The sequence below is a fragment of the Vipera ursinii genome, assembly GCF_947247035.1.
Source record: "Vipera ursinii genome assembly, chromosome: 2".
In the NCBI taxonomy this organism is placed as follows: domain Eukaryota; kingdom Metazoa; phylum Chordata; class Lepidosauria; order Squamata; family Viperidae; genus Vipera; species Vipera ursinii.
In genome coordinates, this window is record NC_139513.1 from 224,823,820 (window position 1) to 224,846,093 (window position 22,274).

General features: G+C 40.6%; 1 protein-coding gene across 1 annotated transcript in view; it reads right to left on the reverse strand.

The window, feature by feature from the left end:
* Positions 1-22,274, reverse strand: part of DMRT1 (doublesex and mab-3 related transcription factor 1) — a gene marked incomplete at both ends in the record, with an annotated part of 75,679 nt that overhangs the window by 19,164 nt on the left and 34,241 nt on the right. The window contains 2 exons of the mRNA XM_083352566.1: positions 10,188-10,350; positions 21,978-22,261. Of these exons, the coding sequence (XP_083208692.1) occupies positions 10,188-10,350; positions 21,978-22,261 (447 nt within the window). The remainder of the gene's footprint in view (positions 1-10,187; positions 10,351-21,977; positions 22,262-22,274) is intronic.

Here is a 22,274-nt window from a genome sequence, read left to right on the forward strand (position 1 = left end):
ACTCCCTTCCCCCTTAAGTAGCTTATTTTCTCATGCATGGTTTTCACTCCCCTTCACTTTGCTTATCTCTGATGGGCTCTTTGTAATCAAGGGCTATTTTTCTGCTGAAGGAGGAACAAAAGTGAAAGTTTGAGTCACAAAGGTATCACTTTTCCTCATGAATCCAAATGCACAATGGTAAAAAAAAATAAATAAATCAGTATTTCAAAGCTGCAACCATTAAAGAAACAGAAAACTAGCAAAGTAAACCATTGACAGAGAGAACCATTAGTTTATTGTTCTTCTGTGTAGTTCTCTATAGATACAATGCTATCTACCCTTTGTTGATGGGCGTTTTCCTGGTATTTATGTTAGACAACTTTCTACTTCCGTGGTCACACAGACTTCAGCTATAGCAACATTTCTTTACCCCAAGTTTCCATAAAATACTAATGGATCACAGACCGTTTCCAAACAGTACCTCAGTCTGAGGATTGCTATCGGTAACAGCTGCTGGAAGTGCCAAGCAAATAATTCATCTACTTTAATATAAATCTAATTTGTAATAGCTTACGTATAATTGCGCTCTTACTTGCTGTGTGTTTGGTGAGGGTTAACTCATACCCAGCAGGGCTATCTTAATCCCACTAATGCTTCCATTTCTCCAGAAAAATTCTCTTCCTGGAGAATTGGGATTACTTTGGCAAACATGTACATATCTAACATGTACAGACAGCCCTCAACTTACAACCAGTTGCTTGACAACTATTCAGTTACAATGAACCCCCCCCCCCAAAAAAAAAAGAGAATTTATGACTCACATTTGAAGTTCTAACAGCCAAGGGTCTCCATGGTCACATTTTAGGCACTTGGAAACTGGACTGCATTCATGGCTGGTTTTGTGGGGGGGGGGGGTTTGCTGAAAATTGATCTTTACTTCTGGTTTTTGGGCAAAAAAATGCCCATGGAAGATGATGGGTTTGCTTAATGAACACTGCCTTCACTTAATGACTGCTGCAAAAAGATTTGCGCTTAAAAACCAGCACAAATTCCGATCATTTATGGTGGTAATTCTGGTCAAAGTTTAATATAGAGAGCTATAAATATTTATCTACAAGTAGTCCTCCACCTAAAACAAGAATTAAATTTCTGTTGTTAAGCAAAGTATTTGTTAAGTGAGCTGTGCCCTATTTTACGACCTTTTTTTGTCACAGTTGTTAAGTGAATCATACAATCGTTACGTGAAACCAGCTTACAGCATTGATTTTGCTCGTTTGGAGGCCAGGTGGGGGGAAAAATCGCAGAGCAATCGCATGACCCTGGGATGCTGCAACCGTCATAAATACTGGCCGGTTGTCTAATGCCTGAATTCTGACTCACATATGTGACCATGGGGATACTGTGATGGTCCAAAATGCGAGGACTTGTAGTAAGTCACTTTTTCCAGTGCCATTGTAACTTTGGTCACTAAATGAATGGTTGCAAGTAAAGGACTATCTCTAGTCCTTACCAGCATCAGACCCACATCTTAGAATACAAAATCAGGAGCCCAGCCTTCTTCCAGTTCATCATCAGCACCACCAACCACATTCTCACTGGACCCAGAAGGATTATGTAGGCAAGTCAATATTGCCAACACTTTTTTTCTCTCACTACTTCCACATTTGGCTTAAAGAGAAAGAGGACACCAGAAACAGGTCTGGCCATACTAACAAGCAGGAGAACAAGTGGGAAGCACTCAGAAAGGGAAGCCATTGCATCAATCGTGACATGAGTGAATTCAGTCAGCCAAGATGCTCTCACATATAGGAGGTAATGGAACTGTGTACCATTTTTCCTGTGGCTTAAAATAAATCTGTGTTTGTTGATCTATCTTGTCCCACGCTCTCAGGTAAAAGCTGGAAATACTAGGAAATCTATTCTCTACATTGCTTCTCTCCCTTCTTCTCTTGCCATTTTCTGTCTTTATTCTTGGATTGAGAAGACAAAGACAAAATTTCCACACAAAGGGCTGAGTTCGGCTTAGGTCACTAACCTCTGGTTTCCTACCTCATATTTAAAAAACTTGTCATTTAAAATATCAATGCATAATAATCTTAAGGACAGTGTCAGGCAAATGAAACAGGGAAATTAGAAATCTATAGTCCTCCTAACGCTGCTGGACTACAACTTGTATTCGTCGTCACTTGACGTACCCTACAGTACACTTGAAGACAGAGGTTGTTTATTTTTTCTATTAGAAATTCAAGACCACAGTGTAATTTACAGTGTTGGCAATTTTGGATAAAATTGCATAAATCCTTGCAATTTGCTACTGAGTATATCTTGTTAAAAAAACAAGCTAGCAATCTTATCATTTTTAAAATGGTCTAAGAATACTTCTAGGCAGGTGGTTCTCAATTCACAATAAAAAAAACATTGCATAGGTCTTGTCTTTCCATCCGTGGATGAGATAAAGTTATAAATTGCAAGCCTCCGTAATCTAATTTTCCTGACTTTTTTCTTCTATAGAGAAGAGGGCAATGTGATTAAGCAATCAAACGCATCCTGCAAAATTTGATCAACGCTTTGCACAGCAAAATATGAGAGAATTCTTTTTTATCTAAACTTTGGTGCACAGACTATAAAGCTGGCATCCTCATGGAATGGCTACAATGATTGGAAAACAATATAAACGCCCATGTTTAAAAGCAATATGACTGAAAATTTAAGATACGAGTTCTGGTAAACAATGTCACCAAGTTTTATAGTAAAGGAGTTATAGCAGAAGAGTTAGAGCATTATATTTTTGTTGATGGATTTTATACGTTTATCAATGATAGCAGCTAACAAGGCTTGCCAGCATTTCAGTTAAAACATAATTAAACTTATGAATAATCAGCAATAAGTATATAAACAACAGAAAATAGTGATCAGAATGAAAAAAGTACAGAAATTAATATTGCCATCTACATATAAGTAACCCAAGGACAGCTAAATATGTATTCCTACCATATGATTCATTCCTCCATCCAGTTTTCCAGCTGTATGAATGAAAGCAAATTATATATTATCTAAAAACACACATATACACATACACACAAACACACATATGTATATACATATATATACATATATGTGTGTGTATACATACATATATGTGTATATGTATGTGTGTATATATATATATAGGTATATATTTACAAGTCTATGTTTTTAAATTTGTATGTGTATATGTATGTGTGTATATATATATATAGGTATATATTTACAAGTCTATGTTTTTAAATTTTATATATATATATATATATATATATATATATATATATAATATATATATATATATATAAACTTTTCAGTCTTGAGAAAACAAAAGCTATCCTCATATAACAGCCAAATTCCTACATAACTCAATTTCGACATCTCATCTGGTGTGAACTGCACTCATTCCTAGTGTAAACCCCACCGCGCTGTGCAATGATATACTGTAATGTCACCTCGCAATCTGGATTTACTATAAAGGGCTTCTGACGAGTTTCAGAGCAGTAAACATTGCAGCGAGGTGTATTTCACACTGAGCTGGTTTTTATGAAGAACACTTCACTGCCCAGCCACAGCACCCAGATGATGAATGGTGAAAGATGCGTGACAAGCTTCATCATTGTTTGTAAATCTTAACTGTTCCCGCTCACTAACTCTGCAGGCAATTTTCAAAGATAGCGGCCGACAGAAGGACAGCACAGCTCTCCTGAAGGTTATTCAACTTGTACTTGGCCTAAGCGCTGCCTCTGAGGAGGTCTGCACTGAAAAATAACTTTCTGGTTATCAAAACAGCAGCCCTGAGGATACATTAATGGGAGCCAACTGAAGGTCTAAGTAATTTTGAATACCAAGCACTAAACTCTCAAGCAAATAAGCAAAGTTGTCCCAAACGATTTCGATGATCACTCTGAGCATTAGTTATTCTGGGAGGATCACTTTTAATCTTTCAGTGTCTGATTATTTACATTATGAGAATTACAAGATTGATTTGACTCTTTATTACCTTGAATCAATGACCTATTCAAAACTTAGTAGGAACCCAGGGAGATTTTTAGCCTTTCCTCTTTGCTTACTGTCTTCCTTGGGTTAACAGAAACACTAAACTTAACTAATAATCATGTAATATGGGAAAAATGGGTGATTAGAATTCTCTGACTTCCCACTACAGCACTCCATACTGGGAGAGTCAGCAGCATGCTTGAATTTTCAGATCTGTATTAGTAAGATGAGTTCAAAAGTCATAGCAAGCATGTCATAAGCTTGGGATTATATCCTGCCATTGTTTTTACAAATAACTCAAGGTGGTGAACATATCAAACACATCTTCCTCCTTCTGTTTCTCCTCACAACAGCAACCCTGTGAGATGAGTTGGGCTGAGAGGGAATGGCTGGACCACAGTCACCTAGCTGGCTTTCATGGCTAAGGTGGGACTAGAATTCACGGTCTCCCACTTTCTAGTCTGATGTCTTAACCACTAAACCAAACTGGCTTTATGGCCCCCATGACTGGGTTGGAGGTGTTTGATGCACATTCCACTAGTCTTTGAGATGGTAGACTACATAAAAAGCTACTATTATAGCAGCCCTATGGAAAGCTTTTCCGAGCATATCTATCTGGTTGCTGTGATTCCTCTTCTGATGCTCACTGAAATCTTATTTTTGATAGACTTTAGATTTTGCTCCTTTTTAAACATGGTTTGAACTGCATTTTAAATACTGTTTTCTTTTTATATGTTTGTAGGCACACTTTAGTTACGTTCAGAACTCTGTTTAAAGCTGAGGTATGGTAAGCCGTTTGTGCTTGTATTATTTTTCTTTTATCCCTTAATAATAATAGAAAAATTAAAATTGAGAAGCTACCATACTAGGATCAAGGCATTAACCCTTTACAAATGATCTTATCCACCAGAAAAATACGGAGATTTTAAGCCGAAAAGCTGCTTTGGGGTGGTGGTGGTATGGGGACACTCAAAAATCAGCTGCTTTCTCTGGGACTGCAAACTTCCCTACCAAGCACAATCTCCTATACAGTCCCACAAAAATAAGCACTTGGTTGAACTTGCAGGCAGATGCTTCCATATTCCAAAATACAAAATGCTGCATAGCTCTAACACCGTGTTGCCCCTTTCAATCCTATTCACAAATTAATTACCAACAATAGCTAGAGTTTCAGGAGTTAGGCAGAATACAATTCACAGCTTATAAGGAAGTAGTGTAATCAGGAAGTGTCAGTTAAATGCCTTGCCAGCAAGCAAGACAGAACATGTAAATTCCATATCACCTCTACATATGCTCCTCTTTCAGGATTGTTTCCATGGGTATCAATTAAACCAGTCCATAATTACATTTATTTACTCTCCATTCAGAAATTGGAATGGGGGGAGTAAAAGAAATAACTTCTAACTACTAACTACTAACTAGTTTGGAATTTTGCTTCAGTTGGGCACAAACTGCCCAGTTTGCCTTGAGGTCCTGAGAGTGTGTGTGTCTGTCTGTCTGTCTGTCTGTCTATCTATCTATCTATCTATCTATCTATCTATCTATCTATCTATCTATCTATCTATCTATCTATCCTATACACACACACACACACACACACACACACACACACACACAGTTGAATAGACCTAGTCCTCTTAATTGCCTAATGAAATCTCCTTCTCCCTAACATGCAGCAGCAGCAATGGGAAAACCTCTTTGACAAATTCCCTTTTTGATGACCCTGTAATGCCTTAATTCAGGACCACAGCATTCAATTAAATTCCCCAAGCTCTAGTGACCATGGTCCCCAAGTTCTTGAAGCCTCACTGCAAAGCCTCCTCTTCCCTTGCCATCACACTGCTAGAAAGAGGAAGAGAGGGACAATTTCTGACTCTGTGGTTCTCAGTCCTCCTGATGTCACAGAACACAATCTGAACATTTACAAGGCTTTAGGAGTTAAACAATTCCAAAGGCAAGTTGAATCGATTAGCAAGGAATCACTAAAAATAAAACCGAGGAGGACTACCCTGTGTGCCAGTTGGGCCTGTTCGTGGATGAGGGGGCCTTGTCAAGATCACTAAAACCTTGCACCATTCAGAAGCTACAAATGGTCCAGAATACAGAGGCATGTTATCAGTAGTTATTAGTGTGCTCCTGTGACACTGCTATTTTATGAGCTGCACTGGCTCTCAGGAAGCTTCCAGGTGAAATTTAAAGTGCTGGTTACAACCCTCCTCATGGCACAGAGCTTGACTCACCATGAGACTTAACAGATTAGAAGGCGTAAGGGGCAGACTTTTTGGTGTTTGTATGTGGGGAACAACTTCTCTAGAGCCTTTCCCAAGAGAAATAAATACATGTAACTTCATCTTAAACAATTTATCCTTGAATCGAGTGTTATTCCAGAGAAGCACATTCTTTTTTCTTTTTCTCTGTAACAACATGTAAGTGATTTGTCATTGCCATATTCTGGAATATTCCTTCAACCTCTCCATCTAATCCAAAGCCTCCCATTCAAACATCTGATCCTGCTTATTACCTAAGTCTTAAGACTACAGATGGCCCTTGATTTATGACTGATTGCTTGACAGTTTGAAGTTATGACAGACCTCCCGGGGGTACTTACAACCCAGTTCCTAAGTTCCAATGGCCAGCCTGCCTCCCCCCCCCCATGGTCACATGCCACATGGCAGGTGCTAGGCAACATTTGCAGCATCCCATGGTCATGTGACTGCAGTTTGCAACAGTTTTGCTGGAAACTGAGATTTATTTCCAATTTTCAGCTAAATTGGCCCACAGCAAAGTAAGACTTTACTTTTCTAGTGATGTTAAAAATGGTCATAAAATTGGGTTGGTGGTCTGCTTTACAACCATCATGTCCAATGACTATGACAGGCAGTTCCATTACAACTGTTAAGTCAAGGATTGCCTGTAGCCATATTTGACTAGCTGCTGCCACCACAGATTGGTAAGATTTGCATCTTGCCTTCACTCCAGGAATTCAGGATAGCATACATCCAGTTTTGGTCACCACGATGTAAAAAAGATGTCGAGACTCTAGAAAGGGTACAGAGAAGAGCAACAAAGATGATTGGGGGACTGGAGGCTAAAACATATAGGGAACGGTTGCTGGAATTGGGTATATGTAGTTTAACAAAGAGAAGGGTGAGGGGTGACATGATAGCAGTGTTCCAATATCTCAGGGGCTGCCACAAAGAAGAGGGAGTCAAGCTATTCTCCAAAGCACCTGAAAGCAGGACAAGAAGCAATGGATGGAAACTAGTCAAGGAGAGAAGCAACCTAGAACTAAGGAGAAACTTCCTGACAGTTAGAACAATTAATCAGTGGAACAACCTGCCTCCAGAAGTGGTGAATGCTCCAACACTGGAAGTCTTTAAGAAGAGACTGGACAGCCATTTGCCTGAAATGGCATAGGGTTTCCTGCCTGAGCAGGGGGTTGGACTAGATGACCTCTAAGATCCCTTCCAACTTCTTCTTCTTCTTCTTCTTCTTCTTCTTCTTCTTCTTCTTCTTCTTCTTCTTCTTCTTCTTCTTATTATTATTATTATTATTATTATTATTATTATTATTATTATCATCAACCCTGTGAGGTAGCTTAGGCTGAAGGTAAGCAGCTCAAGTGAGCTTTGGTTATGGGAGTGGACTTGAACTTGTGTCTTCCCAGCTACTTGACTTTGACTGAGCTCAAGTTAAGAAGAGATGAACCTCTTTAATACTGTACATAGCTGGGATACAATATCCTTGACCTTGTTTTTAATGACATGTTGTACTAATCTGAAATTATACTTTAGTCTCATTTGTTGCTCTAATGTAAGACATGTTAGAATGACTATCTAAGAGAGGATAAGCCAGGTGATTGGCAACAACTTGAGGACAGAGGTAGAATAGGAATCAGCAATGAGGACAAACTTTCACACCATATAATTTTATGCTCCCTCAAGGATAGGAAAGAAGAGAAAGGCCCTAAAAGACTTGCAGAAAAAGGATTCATTCCACAATGCTGTCATCTCTGGCTAGCACTGAACAAGAAGAAAGCCACAAATTGACTCAACATTATTGGCTGATTTATCTAGGGCACTTCTGTATGGTGGTGGATGTGGTGAACAGAATGCTAGCAGAGGGCCGATACTGATTGTTGGTCAGCTGAGGTGAGCATTGTTGGATTCTGGTGAGGGTTCAAAACAGCTGCCAGGAGGACAAATGGGGCTATTGCGGATCTGAAAGTTTGGGAGAGGTAGAAATGGGTAGTGTTGTAGAGTGGTGCTTTCAATCCAGTCTCCTGGTTTCTGAGATTTCACCTGATATTAATCCCATAACTTGACACCCATCTCTATAAGCTTAAGGAACAGAAACCCGATTGAAATTGAATTCTAGGAGGTTACGTTTTGTGTTCAACACAATACTGCAATCTGTGCTATGCAGAGGCAGCAATAAACTGGCTATCAATGGAAACTGGACTGGAATCTATAGAAGCTATAAATACATGGTCTTCTTCAAAGTAGTAACTTAACATTTTGGCAGCAATATGAAAATGGCTTGTCAATGGGTTTTTTCCCCTGAGTTTTTTTTAAATATCACTTTAGTCTACAACTGTAAACAGGTGGAGGTATCCCATCCAAATACTGAACGATTACAACCCATTTCACTTTTGTGCCAGACAAGGTCGCCACGTGCTGCCACCTACTGAGATCTTTAAGCTATAAAGTTGTTAGAATTCTGACATTCACATGTGGGAGTAGCAAATAAAGAGAGAATGAACAAGTGGTATCCTTCAAATCTTTATATTTTGATTTCAAAACATGTACAGGTAGTCCTCGACTTACAACCACAATTGAGCCCAAAATTTCTGTTGTTAAATGAGACATTTGTTAAGTGAATTTTGCCCCATTTTATGACCTTTCTTGCCAGTTGTTAAGTGAATCATTGCAATTGATAAGTTAGTAACCTGGTTGTTATATGAATCTGGCTTCCCCATTGGCTTTGCTTGTCAGAAGGCTGTAAAACGGGGATCACATGACCCAGGGACGCTGCATCGGTCATAAGCATGAACCAGCTGGCAAGCATCTGAATCATGATCACATGATCATAGGGATGCTGCCCAGAACGGAGTTCCGGCACCTTTTTTGGATGGAACCTTGTAGGGTAGGCAAGGCAGGTTGTATGACGTGTGTGAGTTCTGGTACTTTTTTTTTTTTTAACAAAAAAAGCACTGGTCATAAGTCACTTTTTTCAGTGCCGTTGTAAGTTCAAATGGTCACTAAATGAGCTGTTGTAAGTCAAGGACTACCTGTACAGAGTTCAACACTTTCTACATTTTTATTGCAAACACAGAGAAGACTGGAGACTTATGTCTGCCTCTAAAATAGAAATGTACACAGCGTGCCTGAAACAATAACTGTATTATGGAAGATACAGAGAAATTATTGGAAGGATCAACCCAAAAATGTGCCATATGATTTTGTATTCACAACTTTCCAAAGCGTACTTTTTGTTTCTCAGGTTGGCAGGTCACCCTGCTATGGAAAAATACTTTGTCAGAGCTGAAAAAAGTCTGCTTGAATTCAGTAAATTACATCTCCCTGCTTGCCTGTTGCTGATTGATGGACTAACTTAGGGAACAATATCAGAATCTGGAATATTGTTTGGACAAGTAGTCAATAGTGATGGAAAACATTGAATTTTTTGCAATTTAAAAATGCACAAGGTAAACAATTCTCCTCCTTCAAATTCCTACAAACAACCTTTTCCAACTACCGTAGATGCCCACCAGATTGATTGGAGAACAGCTCCCAGATTTCCTTTGCCACTCTGCTACATACGAAGGGCAGGGTGTTGAGGAGAAGGAGTAAAATACTGCCCCCCCACCAAGGATTTATCTATCACAATGTGTGGAAGAAGGATTTAGTGCTATGCTAGCAGCTGCAGGCCGCAAAACCACACATATTTTCAAGTAGGAAGATGTCCCTAAGCACAAACATAACCCAAAACTTGGAAATGGTTATTCTCTTAAGAAAGGGATAAGGCTGGAGGGGAAAAATGATTATCATAAAATGAAAGTAAGCATTCAGAAAAATTTAATAAAATGTTATCTATTTCCAATGTTACCCTCCCTCTACTCAGTCAGCCCCTGGCCTTTTAGCAGAAGGCCCAAAACCTCTTCCCATGACAGTTAACAAGATGCTTACCATTTGTTTTTGTTTCAGAGTAAGAAGGATTCTCCTCAAAAGTAAAAATTTGGGGAACACAGGCAGGGGCCCCAACACTTTGTCCCAAGTAAGAGCCGGAGGGATAGTAAGAATGCATCCTGTACTGGGAACTCAAGCTGTGCCGACCTTCTGGGCTTTTCACCTGTTAGGAGAAAGAGCAGAAAGAGCACATCATACAAGCAGGCAAAGAGAAAACCTACATCGGATGGGGGAAATTTTCCTTACCCCAAAGTATATTTTTGGCTTATTGCCATGCTTTCCTCCCACTGAATTCATCCCTGGAACTCTCTGCCTGAGAACATTAAACCTGAAATGTTTTAATTTCTTCCTATGTCAACAACTTCAGTGTTACTTCTGGAAAGCCATTTTGAAGCCTGAAGTGGTTCCCAGGTCTTCACAGAAGTGAAGTGCACCTCAGAAAGGCCACCCTGCCGACAACACTATTCATATTTATCTTTGTATAGTTTTCCCATTTTTTTTTATGATTGTAAGCCGCCCAGAGTTACCTTGAGGTAAGATGGGTGGCCAACAAATTTAATAAATAAATAAATAAAAATGTGGTTGCTACTGCTCATGGTTTTGCAGATTTTGGATTGTGCTTCAAATGTCTCCAGCCCTTCTTTGATTAGCAACGATGAGGAGATCCAAGTGGTATAAGGAAAGAGCTATGGCTGGAGTGCTTTCAATTCTCTTCCAAGCAATCCAGTTTCCAACTTTCACATGAGGACACTGCTGTAAAAGGATCTGTTGTCTCCAGTAAAAACTAAGTAAGGATATACATACTGCCCTGATTCCTACCTTTGTACATTATTCAGTCTCTCAAACTGATCAACCCTTTATTGCAGGGCTGTCAAACAGGCAATTTATTCTCGGGCAAACTAGTTTCCGTGTGTGAGAAAATATAAGCGGTTTACAAATTTAGGACAAGTGTAAAAATGCCAAGTGAAGCCTTAATTTCAGAATGAGCTATCCCATTTCAAACCCTAATCTTCTCTTAGACAAGAAGACATTCTGGCTGCATGAAAACAAAGGATTTGCACATCTCAGATGAATGTGTTACAGATCTTGTCCAAACCAGGAAGACACTTCCAAACGACAGAGTGCATCTACAGAGTACAACTACAGAGTACAAATTGCAGCAAAGTAAAATAGCATTCATGTACGAGTACACAAAGAAAAGGTATACATGGGAGTATTGTACATTTCAATGGACACTGTTTATATGGTACATTTTCAGGCTTCGTGTATATGCTTTCTGCTGAATTTTTTAAGACCTGGCAAAAGTCTCTCTCTCTCTCTTAACCTAACCTATCTCACAAGGTTGTTATGGAGAAAGTAGGAAGCCAGAGTATTAGTTATATTCGCCACCTACTGCTTCATACTTATATTCCTGTTATTCATATATTCATAGTTATTCATAAGTTGAGGACTACCTGTATAGGAGGTTACCAATTTACTAGAACTCTGAATCATATCCCTTGTATTTTTCAATCATGAAGAAAATTGGAGAGATGCTTCTTAGGGCAACTTTTTTGTACAAGCTGTTTTTTCAAGGCTGCTGTTCATGATCTCCTTTTACTTTGCTGTGAAAAAAATATCTCTATTTCCTTCTGTGGTTTTTTTGTGTGCACCCTCTAAAAATAATAACTGCAAAAGGATAACATAATTTCAGAAGCGATAAATTGCACCACTACCCACTGGTGCTTAAAGGTTTTACCTTATTTACCTTATGTAGGCAATGACCTGTTTCCTTTTGAGCCTTCTTGTGCTTCTCCCATTTCTTATTCTTTAAAAAAGCCAACTAATTTCCCAGGATCCAATGAATTATTACAACTATTACTAGAAGTATATGCTCCTTGCCTAGAAAGATATGGTTTATAATCTTATTATCTGCACCAAGCCTGTGAACCACAATACGACCGACAGACAGAGGCGAGGCAAGGCTTTGCAAACTATGTGTTGAATTAACCACTCGAAAAAACTAAAAAGCTTTCATTTTTGTTTTATTAAAGTATTTAGAATATATATAACACAGTAAATCTGAACCATAAGGTTTCCTTTTTATAGAGTTTAGTTACTCTATTTTATATTAACAATAAAAACTAGCAAAGCATTAAAATGTTTGACCTTAGTGTGGTATTCATGAAACGGACCCAGATGATCACCTTAATGCTGACAGTGAACTCTTTTAGCTTGACAATGAACATGTGTGCTTCAGTGTGCCATGTATGTTTCAAAAATATACAATTAGCTCTGGGAATAAGAGAAGGCAGTAAGATTTAAGAGAGAGGCACTTTAATCTTCCTATCTAGGAAATAAATACTTTCGAAGCAACTATACCAAATAAATCATGACTTTTGTAAATTTCCTCTTACCTATTCTTGTTTCACAGTCAAGGCAGATATGAGGTTCAGAAAAGCTGGGTTGTACATCCCAGATATTAACAAATCCATTACTGGACACATTACAATGGGATGCTACTTCTGCCAACCTATTGTTTCAACAAAGCCTCTCAAAGGAAATCTATCCATGTACAAGAACCTTGTTGCCTCTTGCTGAACTAAACATACTGTTCAATAGCTGGTTATATTTTCCCATATTATCCTCTCTTATGGACTGACTGTGGTAATCATCTACCGAAACATTCTCTAACACGACACCATCCAGATACATTGGAATGGTAAATACTAGCAAGCAAATTTGCTAGAATTCGGAGAGTTTCAGTACAACTTAAATGTGTGAAGGTAAGAAAGGTTCCTTTAGGGCAGAGGTCCCAAACCTTTTGGGCACCAGCAACCAGTTACATGGAGAATTTTTCCGTGGACCAGAAGGTGTGTGATTTTGTGTGCTGCTTGCATCCCACGGATTGGGCTTTGCTTGTTTGTGCGGACTGGTTGCTGGCATACCACTGCCCGGTACTGGTCCATGGACCAGGGGTTTGGGACCCCTGCTCTAGGGTAATTTATTCCAAACAGATGCTCTTGAATTCTGCAGATTTCAATTTCCAGAACCCCAGACAATATGGCTGTTGGTGAGGGTCAAGACACCATATCAGGAGATTGCCCAAACTGGCAAAACTGCTCTGGAATTCAGAATTATATGGAATCATTATAAAATAAGGATTATCGTAAGTACTTCTTACTACCATAATTACTTTTCAGTTTTAGTTCTAAAGCCCCGAGTGACTTTTTCACCATTAAAAGATATACAGTGATGCTGTGCTTGCCTCCCATGGATTCTAAGTTGACAATGTAATTTTCATACAAAAGGACCATCTGTATCTGTCCCACCTTGACAGACAAACTCAATTAACCTTTGCTATTCTCTTCCAATCTACCCTTTTAGACAAAAGCAGTGATCCACAAACAATACGTTACCTTCAGAATCTCAACCACTGTGACACCAAGAGATATAGTCCTATCAGCAGTATCGGAAAATAAACAACTTAGATTAGTTTCTCTAAGAAATATGGATTATATTCATGTCACACTTGAGCTGTCAGAAACATTAGGTTACTTTTAGCATAAATCTGCGTAGCATAGTGTACGATATGCTGTCTGAATGGCAAACCAGAACGGATTCAAGTTGCTGACATAATTCAACTACATTAATATTAAATCCAATGTTTAAATTATAATTGGCTGGCTTATAGATTAGTCATGACTAATTTAAAAACAATGTTGGCATTCAATTAGTAGAACATCTCTTGACAACATTCTATAATTCTATTTCATATGGGAATAAACAATCTACACAAGACTTTTCAAGTCTGTTTCGAACCAGTTCAAACAGATCATTCAGCAGAAATGATCCAGCTGAGATGCCCTGCTTGATCATTCCTATGTAGCTTCTCCTCTCACTTGGGAGAGTTAGAGAAATCAAGAAAGTTCCTTCTGTGGCTTTTTTACCATTGTTGTTGTTGTTAGCTGAGAAGTCGTGTCCGACTCATCGCGACTCTATGGACAACGTTCCTCCAGGCCTTCCTGTCCTCTACCATCTTCTGGAGTCCATTTAAGCTCATGCCTACTGCTTCAGTGACTCCATCCAGCCACCTCATTCTCTGTCGTCCCCTTCTTCTATTGCCCTCAATCTTTCCCAGCATTAGGCTCTTCTCCAGTGAGTCTTTCCTTCTCATTAGGTGGCCAAAGTATTTGAGTTTTAGCTTCAGGATCTGGCCTTCTAAAGAGCAGTCAGGGTTGATCTCCTCTAGGACTGACCGGTTTGATCGCCTTGCAGTCCAACGGACTCGCAGGAGTCTTCTCCGGCACCATAGTTCAAAGGTCTCAATTCTTTGGCGCTCAGCCTTTTTTATGGTCCAGCTTTCACTGCCATACATTGCAACTGGGAAGACCATAGCCTTGACTATACGCACTTTTGTTGACAGGGTGATGTCTCTGCTTTATAATGTGCTGTCTAGATTTGCCATTGCTTTCCTCCCCAGGAGCAAGCGTCTTTTAATTTCTTGGCTACAGTCCCCATCTGCGGTGATCTTGGAGCCCAGGAAAATAAAATCTGTCACTACCTCCATTTCTTCCCCATCTATTTGCCAGGAATTGAGAGGGCCGGATGCCATGATCTTGGTTTTCTTAATGTTAAGTTTCAACCCATGTTTTGCACTCTCCTTCTTCACCCGCAACAAGAGGCTCTTTAGTTCTTCTTCACTTTCTGCCATTAGAGTGGTATCATCTGCATATCTTAGGTTGTTGATATTTCTTCCTGCAATCTTAACTCCAACTTTTGATTCCTCTAACCCTGCCTTTCTCATGATGTGCTCTGCATATAAGTTAAATAGGCAGGGTGACAGTATACAGCCTTGCCGGACTCCTTTCCCAATTTTGAACCAATCAGTGGTTCCGTGTCCAGTTCTCACTGTTGCTTCTTGGCCCACATATAGGTTTCTCAAGAGACAAATAAGATGGTCTGGTACGCCCATCTCTTTAAGAACTTGCCACAGTTTGTTATGATCCACACAATCAAAGACTTTAGCATAGTCAATGAAGCAGAAGTAGATGTTTTTCTGGAACTCCCTAGCTTTCTCCATGATCCAACGTATGTTGGCAATTTGATCTCTAGTTCCTCTGACTCTTCGAAATCCTGCCTGTACTTCTGGTAGTTCTCGGTCCACATACTGCTGGAGTCTAGCTTGTAGGATTTTAAGCATAACTTTACTAGCATGAGAAATGAGTGCAAGTGTTGTGACTCAGGGCCAGCCTGTGGGTCCGACAGCCGGCTCTGATGTATCGGATGACTCAGATGAGGGGGAGGAGGGAAACGAACCGGCTGATGATGGTTTGGAGGCTTTGCAGAGTCCTCAGCCGGGGACCTCTTCTCAGCTGCGTGAGCCCGAGAGTGCGGAGGAAGATGACCCACAGCTGGCCCTGTTCAAGGACGCCCGACGTAGGAGGCAGTCGAGCAGGAACAAACAAAGAAAGGCTGCGGGACTCCTCGGGAGGAGGCACAGGGAGACCACGCCCTGAGCTCTCTATAAAAGGAGTGTTTGGGGAGGGGCTGGTTGCTGAAAGCAACTTTTCCGCTTGAGAAGACAAGCTCTAGTGTTTTTGTTAACTGCGTAATAAATCTTGGCAGATGCCTTTTAGCCTTGGACGCTCTCCAGTCTCTTCTTTCTGAATAGGGGTTTGCCTAATTACAAGGCCAGAAGAGGGCTGACTCAGAACAGCAATGGTGCGGTAGTTTGAACATTCTTTGGCACTGCCTTTCTTTGGAATTGGAATGTAAACTGATCTTTTCCAATCCTGTGGCCACCGTTGAGTTTTCCAAATTTGCTGGTAAATTGAGTGTAGCACTTTTACTGCATCGTCTTTTAAGATTTTGAATAGCTCAGCTGGAATACTGTCACCTCCACTAGCTTTGTTGTTGCTCAGCTTTTCTAAGGCCCACTTCACTTCACATTCTAGGATGTCTGGCTCGAGGTCAGTGACCACCTCATTGTGATTATCAGGGACGTTAAGCTCATTCTTGTATAGTTCTTCTGTGTAATTTTGCCACCTCTTCTTAATCTCTTCTGCCTGTTAGGTCCCTGCCATTTTGGTCCTTTATCATGCCCATTTTTGCATTGAACGTTCCCTTCATCTCTCCAATTTTCTTGAAAAGATCTCTGGTCCTCCCTATTCTATTGTTTTCTTCTATTTCTTTGCACTGTTCATTTAAGAAGGCATTCTTATCTCTTCTAGCTATTCTCTGGAATTCTGCATTCAATTGGGCGTATCTTTCTTTTTCTCCCTTGCCTTTCGCTTCCCTCCTTTCCTCATCTATTTGCAAAGCTTCCTCAGACAGCCATTTTGCTTTCTTGCATTTCTTTTTCTTTGGGATGGTTTTGGTTGCTACCTGTTCTACAATGTTGCAAACCTCTGTCCATAGTTCTTCAGGCACTCTGTCTGTCAGATCTAATTCCTTAAATCTATTTGTCACCTCTACTGTATATTGAACAGGGATATGATTTAATTCATACCTGAGTGGCCTAGTGCTTTTCCCTACTTTCTTCAGTTTAAGCCTAAACTTTGCAAGGAGAAGCTCATGGTCTGAGCCACAGTCAGCTCCTGGTCTTGTTTTTACTGACTGTATAGAGCTTCTCCATCTTTGGCTGCAGAGCATATAGTCAATCTGATTTCTGTTTTGACCATCTGGTGATGTCCATGTGTAGAGCCGTCTCTTGGGTTGTTGAAAAAGAGTGTTTGCTATGACCATCATATTCTCTTGACAAAATTCTATCAGCCTGTGCCCTGCTTCATTTTGTACTCCAAGGCCAAACTTGCTTGTTATTCTGGTTATCTTTTGGCTTCCTACTTTAGCATTCCAATCCCCCATGATGATAAGGACATCATTTTTTGGTGTTAGTTCTATAAGGTGCTGTAGGGCTTCATAGTAGAACTGGTCAATTTCATCCTCTTCAGCACTGGTGGTTGGGGCATAGACTTGGACTACTGTGATATTGAATGGTTTGCCTTGGATTCGAACTGAGATCATTCTGTCATTTTGAGGATTGTATCCCAGTATTGCTTTTCCTACTCTTTTATTGACTATAAAGGCTACTCCATTTCTTCTGAGGGATTCTTGCCCACAGTAGTATACCTGATGGTCATCTGAATTAAATTCACCCATTCCTGTCCATTTTAGTTCGCTGATTCCTAAGATGTTGATGTTCAGTCTTGTCATCTCTTGTTTGACCACGTCCAGCTTGCCTTGATTCATGGATCTTACATTCCAGGATCCTATGGAGAAAAAATCTTTACAGCATCGGACTTTCCTTTCACCACCAGATACATCCACAGCTGAGCGTCCTTTCGGCTTTGGCCCAGTCACTTCTGGCACTACTAGTACTAGCCCTCTGCTCTTCCCCAGTAGCATACTGGACGCCTTCCAACCTGAGGGGCTCATCTTCCAGCGTCATATCGTTTTGCCTTTTGGTACTGTCCATAGGGTTTTCATGGCAAAGATACTGGAGTGGGTTGCCATTTCCTTCTCCAGTGGATCACGTTTTGTCAGAACTCTCTGCTATGACCTTTCCGTCTTGGGTGGCCCTGCACGGCATAACTCATAGCTTCATTGAATTACGCAAGCCCCTTCGCCACAACAAGGCAGTAATCCATGAAGGGGTTTTTTACCATTATGTTGAACAAATCAATATGAATCTTGACTTGTGTTTTTCTCAATAAGCCAGAGGCATTTTTTTTTGTTCTTAACTTATGACTATCATTTATAGGGGAAAACAAGCCTGGTTTGGAAATACTGTTAAAGCAAACCATAGATGGGACCATCTGGTCTGGTTTAGCAATGTCAACTGACAAGAAAAACCAAGACCAAGTAGGAGCAATTAACTAGTGTATACCAGCACATCTGCTCATTGGACCGCTGGTTCCATCTGTTATTTCACTCGCAATGTTTTTACCCTCTAATTGACTTTAATCTTGGATCTTGGTCCAGCACACTATTTTTATGAAATATTCTGTGTAAGCATTAGGTAAAAGACAAAGCTACTGGAATAATTTTAATTTGATTTGAGGGATTTAGTACAAATTGTTCAAGGACCTGAAGAACTGCTGCTTTTCAGGTTTAGACAAGAGATGTGGGGCAAATTGTGGCCCTTAAGTTCTTTTGCTGAAATCCTTGGAACCCACCCCCAAGCCACGATTATTGAAAATGCAGCCATATCACTGGTGTTAAGTGCTGATTGCAAAAAACACATTCTTTGCTTCAACGACTACAGTACAAATAATCCTTGATTTACAACTATTTGTTTAATGACCATTCAAAGTTACGGCACTGAAAAAAGTAACTGTTTTTCACACTTAGAACCACTGCAGCATCCCCATGGCCTCGTGATCAAAATTCAAACGCTTGGCAACTGGTTTATATTTATGACAGTTGCAATGTCCCAGGGTCATATGATCACCTTTTGCAACCTTCTAACAAGCAAAGTCAGAAAGCCAGATTCACTTAACAGCCGTGTTACTAATTTAACAATTGTGGCAAGAAATAGCAATAACAATAGCATTTAGACTTACCATGTTTCCCTGCAAATAAGACCCGGTCTTATTTTTATTTTGCCCCCAACTCAGGCACCAGGTCTTATTTTCAGGTTTGTATGTTTCCCACTCACTTCCGGCATCGACAGTCCCGCCCAGCTGGCCCACTTCTTCTGCGGCTGAAAGAGCAGCTTCATTCTGCATCTGAGAATGGAGCTCCAGCCTGCATTTCGTGGTCAAAGGCTTTTCCGGAAGGCCACTGCAGCTGAGAACCGAGCTATGGATTCAATTCGTAGCTCAGTTCTCAGCTGCAGAGGCCTTCCGGAAAGGCCTTTGATGGCGAAATGCAGGCCTGGGGACGCCGCAGAAGAAGTGGGCCAGTGAGGAGAGGCCTGGCTGCAAGGTAAATGGGTGTGGGCCGCATGGGTTAGCTCCACACCCCCACCCCTGCCCTAGCTTGATTTTTAGATGTGTGACTCGACCCCAAACTAAAGTTTATTTTTCGGATAGGGCTTATATTAGGCCCATCCCAAAAATCAGTGTAAGGGTTATTTTCGGGGTAGGCCTTACTTTCTGGGAAGCATAGTGCTTTATACGGCAGAGGCTCCCAACCTTTTGGGCACCAGGGACTGGTTCTGTGGAGAGGTTTTTCCACAGACCTGAGGGAGCATGATTTTGCGTGCTACTTGCATCCCATGGATGGGGGTTTGCTTGTTTGCATGGCCCGGTTTTTGGCATGTCGTGGCCCAGTGCCGGTCCACAAACTGGGGGTTCGGGACCCCTGCTTTACAGCCTTCTCCAAGCAGTTTATAGAGTCAGCATATTCCCCTCCCCCAACAATCTGAGTCCTCAGAAGGATGGAAGGCTGAGTCAACCTTGAGCCATTCAGAATCAAACTCCTGGAGTGAGCAGTGAGTTAGCCTACAGTGCTTCACATTCAAATCACTTTGTCATCATGCTCTTAAAGATCGTAAAGTTATTGTTAAGTTGTTAAGTGAATCACTGCAGTTGTTAAGTTAGCAACATGATCATTCACTGGAGATTTTTAAGAAGAGGCTAAACAGTCTGAGATAGTATAGGTTCTCCTTCTTGAGCAGGGGGCTGGACTACAAGACCTCCAAGGTCCCTTCCAGCTCTATTCTCTCTATTAAGTGAATCTGGCTTCCCCACTGACTTTGCTTGTCAGATGGTCGCAAAGTGTGATCACATGACCCCAGAACACCACAACCATCATAAATAGGAGTCAAGTATCTGAATTTTGATCATGTGACCATGGGGATGCTGTAACAGACGTGAAATGTGAAAAACGATCATAAGTCACTTTTTCAGTGCTGTTGTAACTTCAAACGGTCACTAAATGAACTGTTATAATTTGAGGACTATCTGTACTAATAACAGCAGCTCTGTCTCTATGGTTGCTCAACAAACCACGGTTTAAAATCTTGACTTAACATTTCTATATGCACCTCTTAAACTAGCCTTTCCCTACGTTGGATCTGCAATTTTCAGAATTCACACGGTTATGGAAGACCCTGCTGAAGGAACAAGAACTTCTGATCCTGGCCCATTATAAGGATTTTACAGAGTTTGTAAAAGAGCTTTGGACCAGCATCACCAGCCATTAGGGATGAGGGACACTATAATAGGGCCTCTTGTGCAGTCAACCTCTTCAATGCGCTACTACCCTCATGTCTAGCACAGCCACCTAAATCATTTTAGGTGACTCCCACCCGAGGTGAGCTTGGAGGGTAGAGGTGATTGGAGTAGCATCTTCTTCCAAAGAGCTTAAATGATGCCTGAGTTTTCTTAAATCCTTCACACACAAGTTGTTTAGGTCAACAAGCTCAACGCCTCTTGCAATTAATAATGTAATATACCTGTTGGTACACCCAATTAATTTTTCCCTTTAGCCTTCCATGGCAGTTACTTCATATTGTCTTCCCAAACACTGCCACAGGAAGGAAATAAGAACAGAGGCCCTTGAAAAGGAAAGTGGTAATTTTGGAACAAAATGTTTTTAAATATAAAGCTTTAAAGACATGTGTAATTCATATATAGGCACTATCGTTGCCTGAAGCCTCTGAACAGCCTTTTCCTTTACCATATCCTTGTCAAGAAGGGAAAATGCTTACAGCATCTCCAATCTTTAAGCCTCACATGCCTGAGACTTGACTCCTCTTCCTGAGCATCACGTTCTTATAAAAGGCATTACAATTCGTCTTTCGACTGCTTTGAAAAACAGCTTTTCCTAGTTCAGGGGTAGGCAACCTCGGCTCTTTTATGACTCATGGACTTCAACTCCCAGAATGCAGGAATTCTGGGAGTTGAAGTCCATGAGTCATAAAAGAGCCGAGGTTGCCTACCCGTCCTAGTTGGATAAGTCCCTAAATGCATGAAATGTAATCACTCCAAGGCTGCAGGCAAGTGGTAGGACAGATGCCCTGTAGCAGGAGGGCCCAGGTTGTATCTCCAGAGGGAAGTTGGAAAAATTTCAGACCGAAATGCCAAAGAGCCGCTGCCAATCATATTAGACAGAGAAATGGTCTGCATCAGTGTATCATACAATTTATTTAATACTTTTTGGGCTGCTATCTTTTATTCAATGGGTTTATATCCAAGTAGAGTTCCCACCGATGGAAACCCTGAAACGTAAGATAATGAAGCAACGTGGCAAGTCTTTATCCAGAGAAACAGCAGCTCTGTTAATTCATTTATTCTGCACAAACGCTATGATTTTTACCCCTCTCAGTTTTTCTGCATATCAATTCTGTGGAGTCGGGTAGGGTGAGCAACAGTCAAAGTTTAACCAATGTGCTTCATGGCTAAGTGTGAATTTGAACCAATATCTTCAGTTCTGGTCAAATGCTCCACTACTAGTTACATTTATGTAAAAATACAAAAGCAGTAACAACAAGGAGAATGACTCCTGAGATGCTGATAAACATAGATTCCCAATAAATCTAAAGACAGAATCTTAATTAACATTTACCTATTTTGAGGAGCGGAGAACCTAAGAGAATGACAATTCTGTGTTTGTCTTTTTTTTTTAAACACATCTGCTCTTCCCTAGATATGTTGGACTACAATTTCCATCATCACTGACAATTAGCAATAACAATTGGGAATAATGGCAGTTTTAGCCCCAAACTCCTGGGGAATATCGAGTTAGGGAAGATGTCATGTGCTTTGAACCTGTAGAACCACAGCAATTCCAGTGATTCGCAATGAACTCAGAACAATCTTAATTGATCAAACAATACCATGCCTTTACTCATTTATACTCTACCTGCCATTGGTTTCCCGACTGGCTTGACATATAAGTTGTTGGGAGGCTTCGGAGGCTGCTCTTAACAGGTGACCCTGTCAGTGGGCTTCCCACATCACCAGAGGTGGTTTCAGTGGCCACAGCCATTTGATACTGAGAATAGTTGTAAAGGTTGTTGTAATAAGGATACAGGGATGGCTGGTACAAACTGCTGTAGTAGGTGGGGTCCATAACTAAGTCAGATGTGCTCTCCAGATGCCCTCTGCTGGCCAGGGAAGGAATGTCTTGAATCAGCATCCGTCCTTCTGTAAAAAAAGA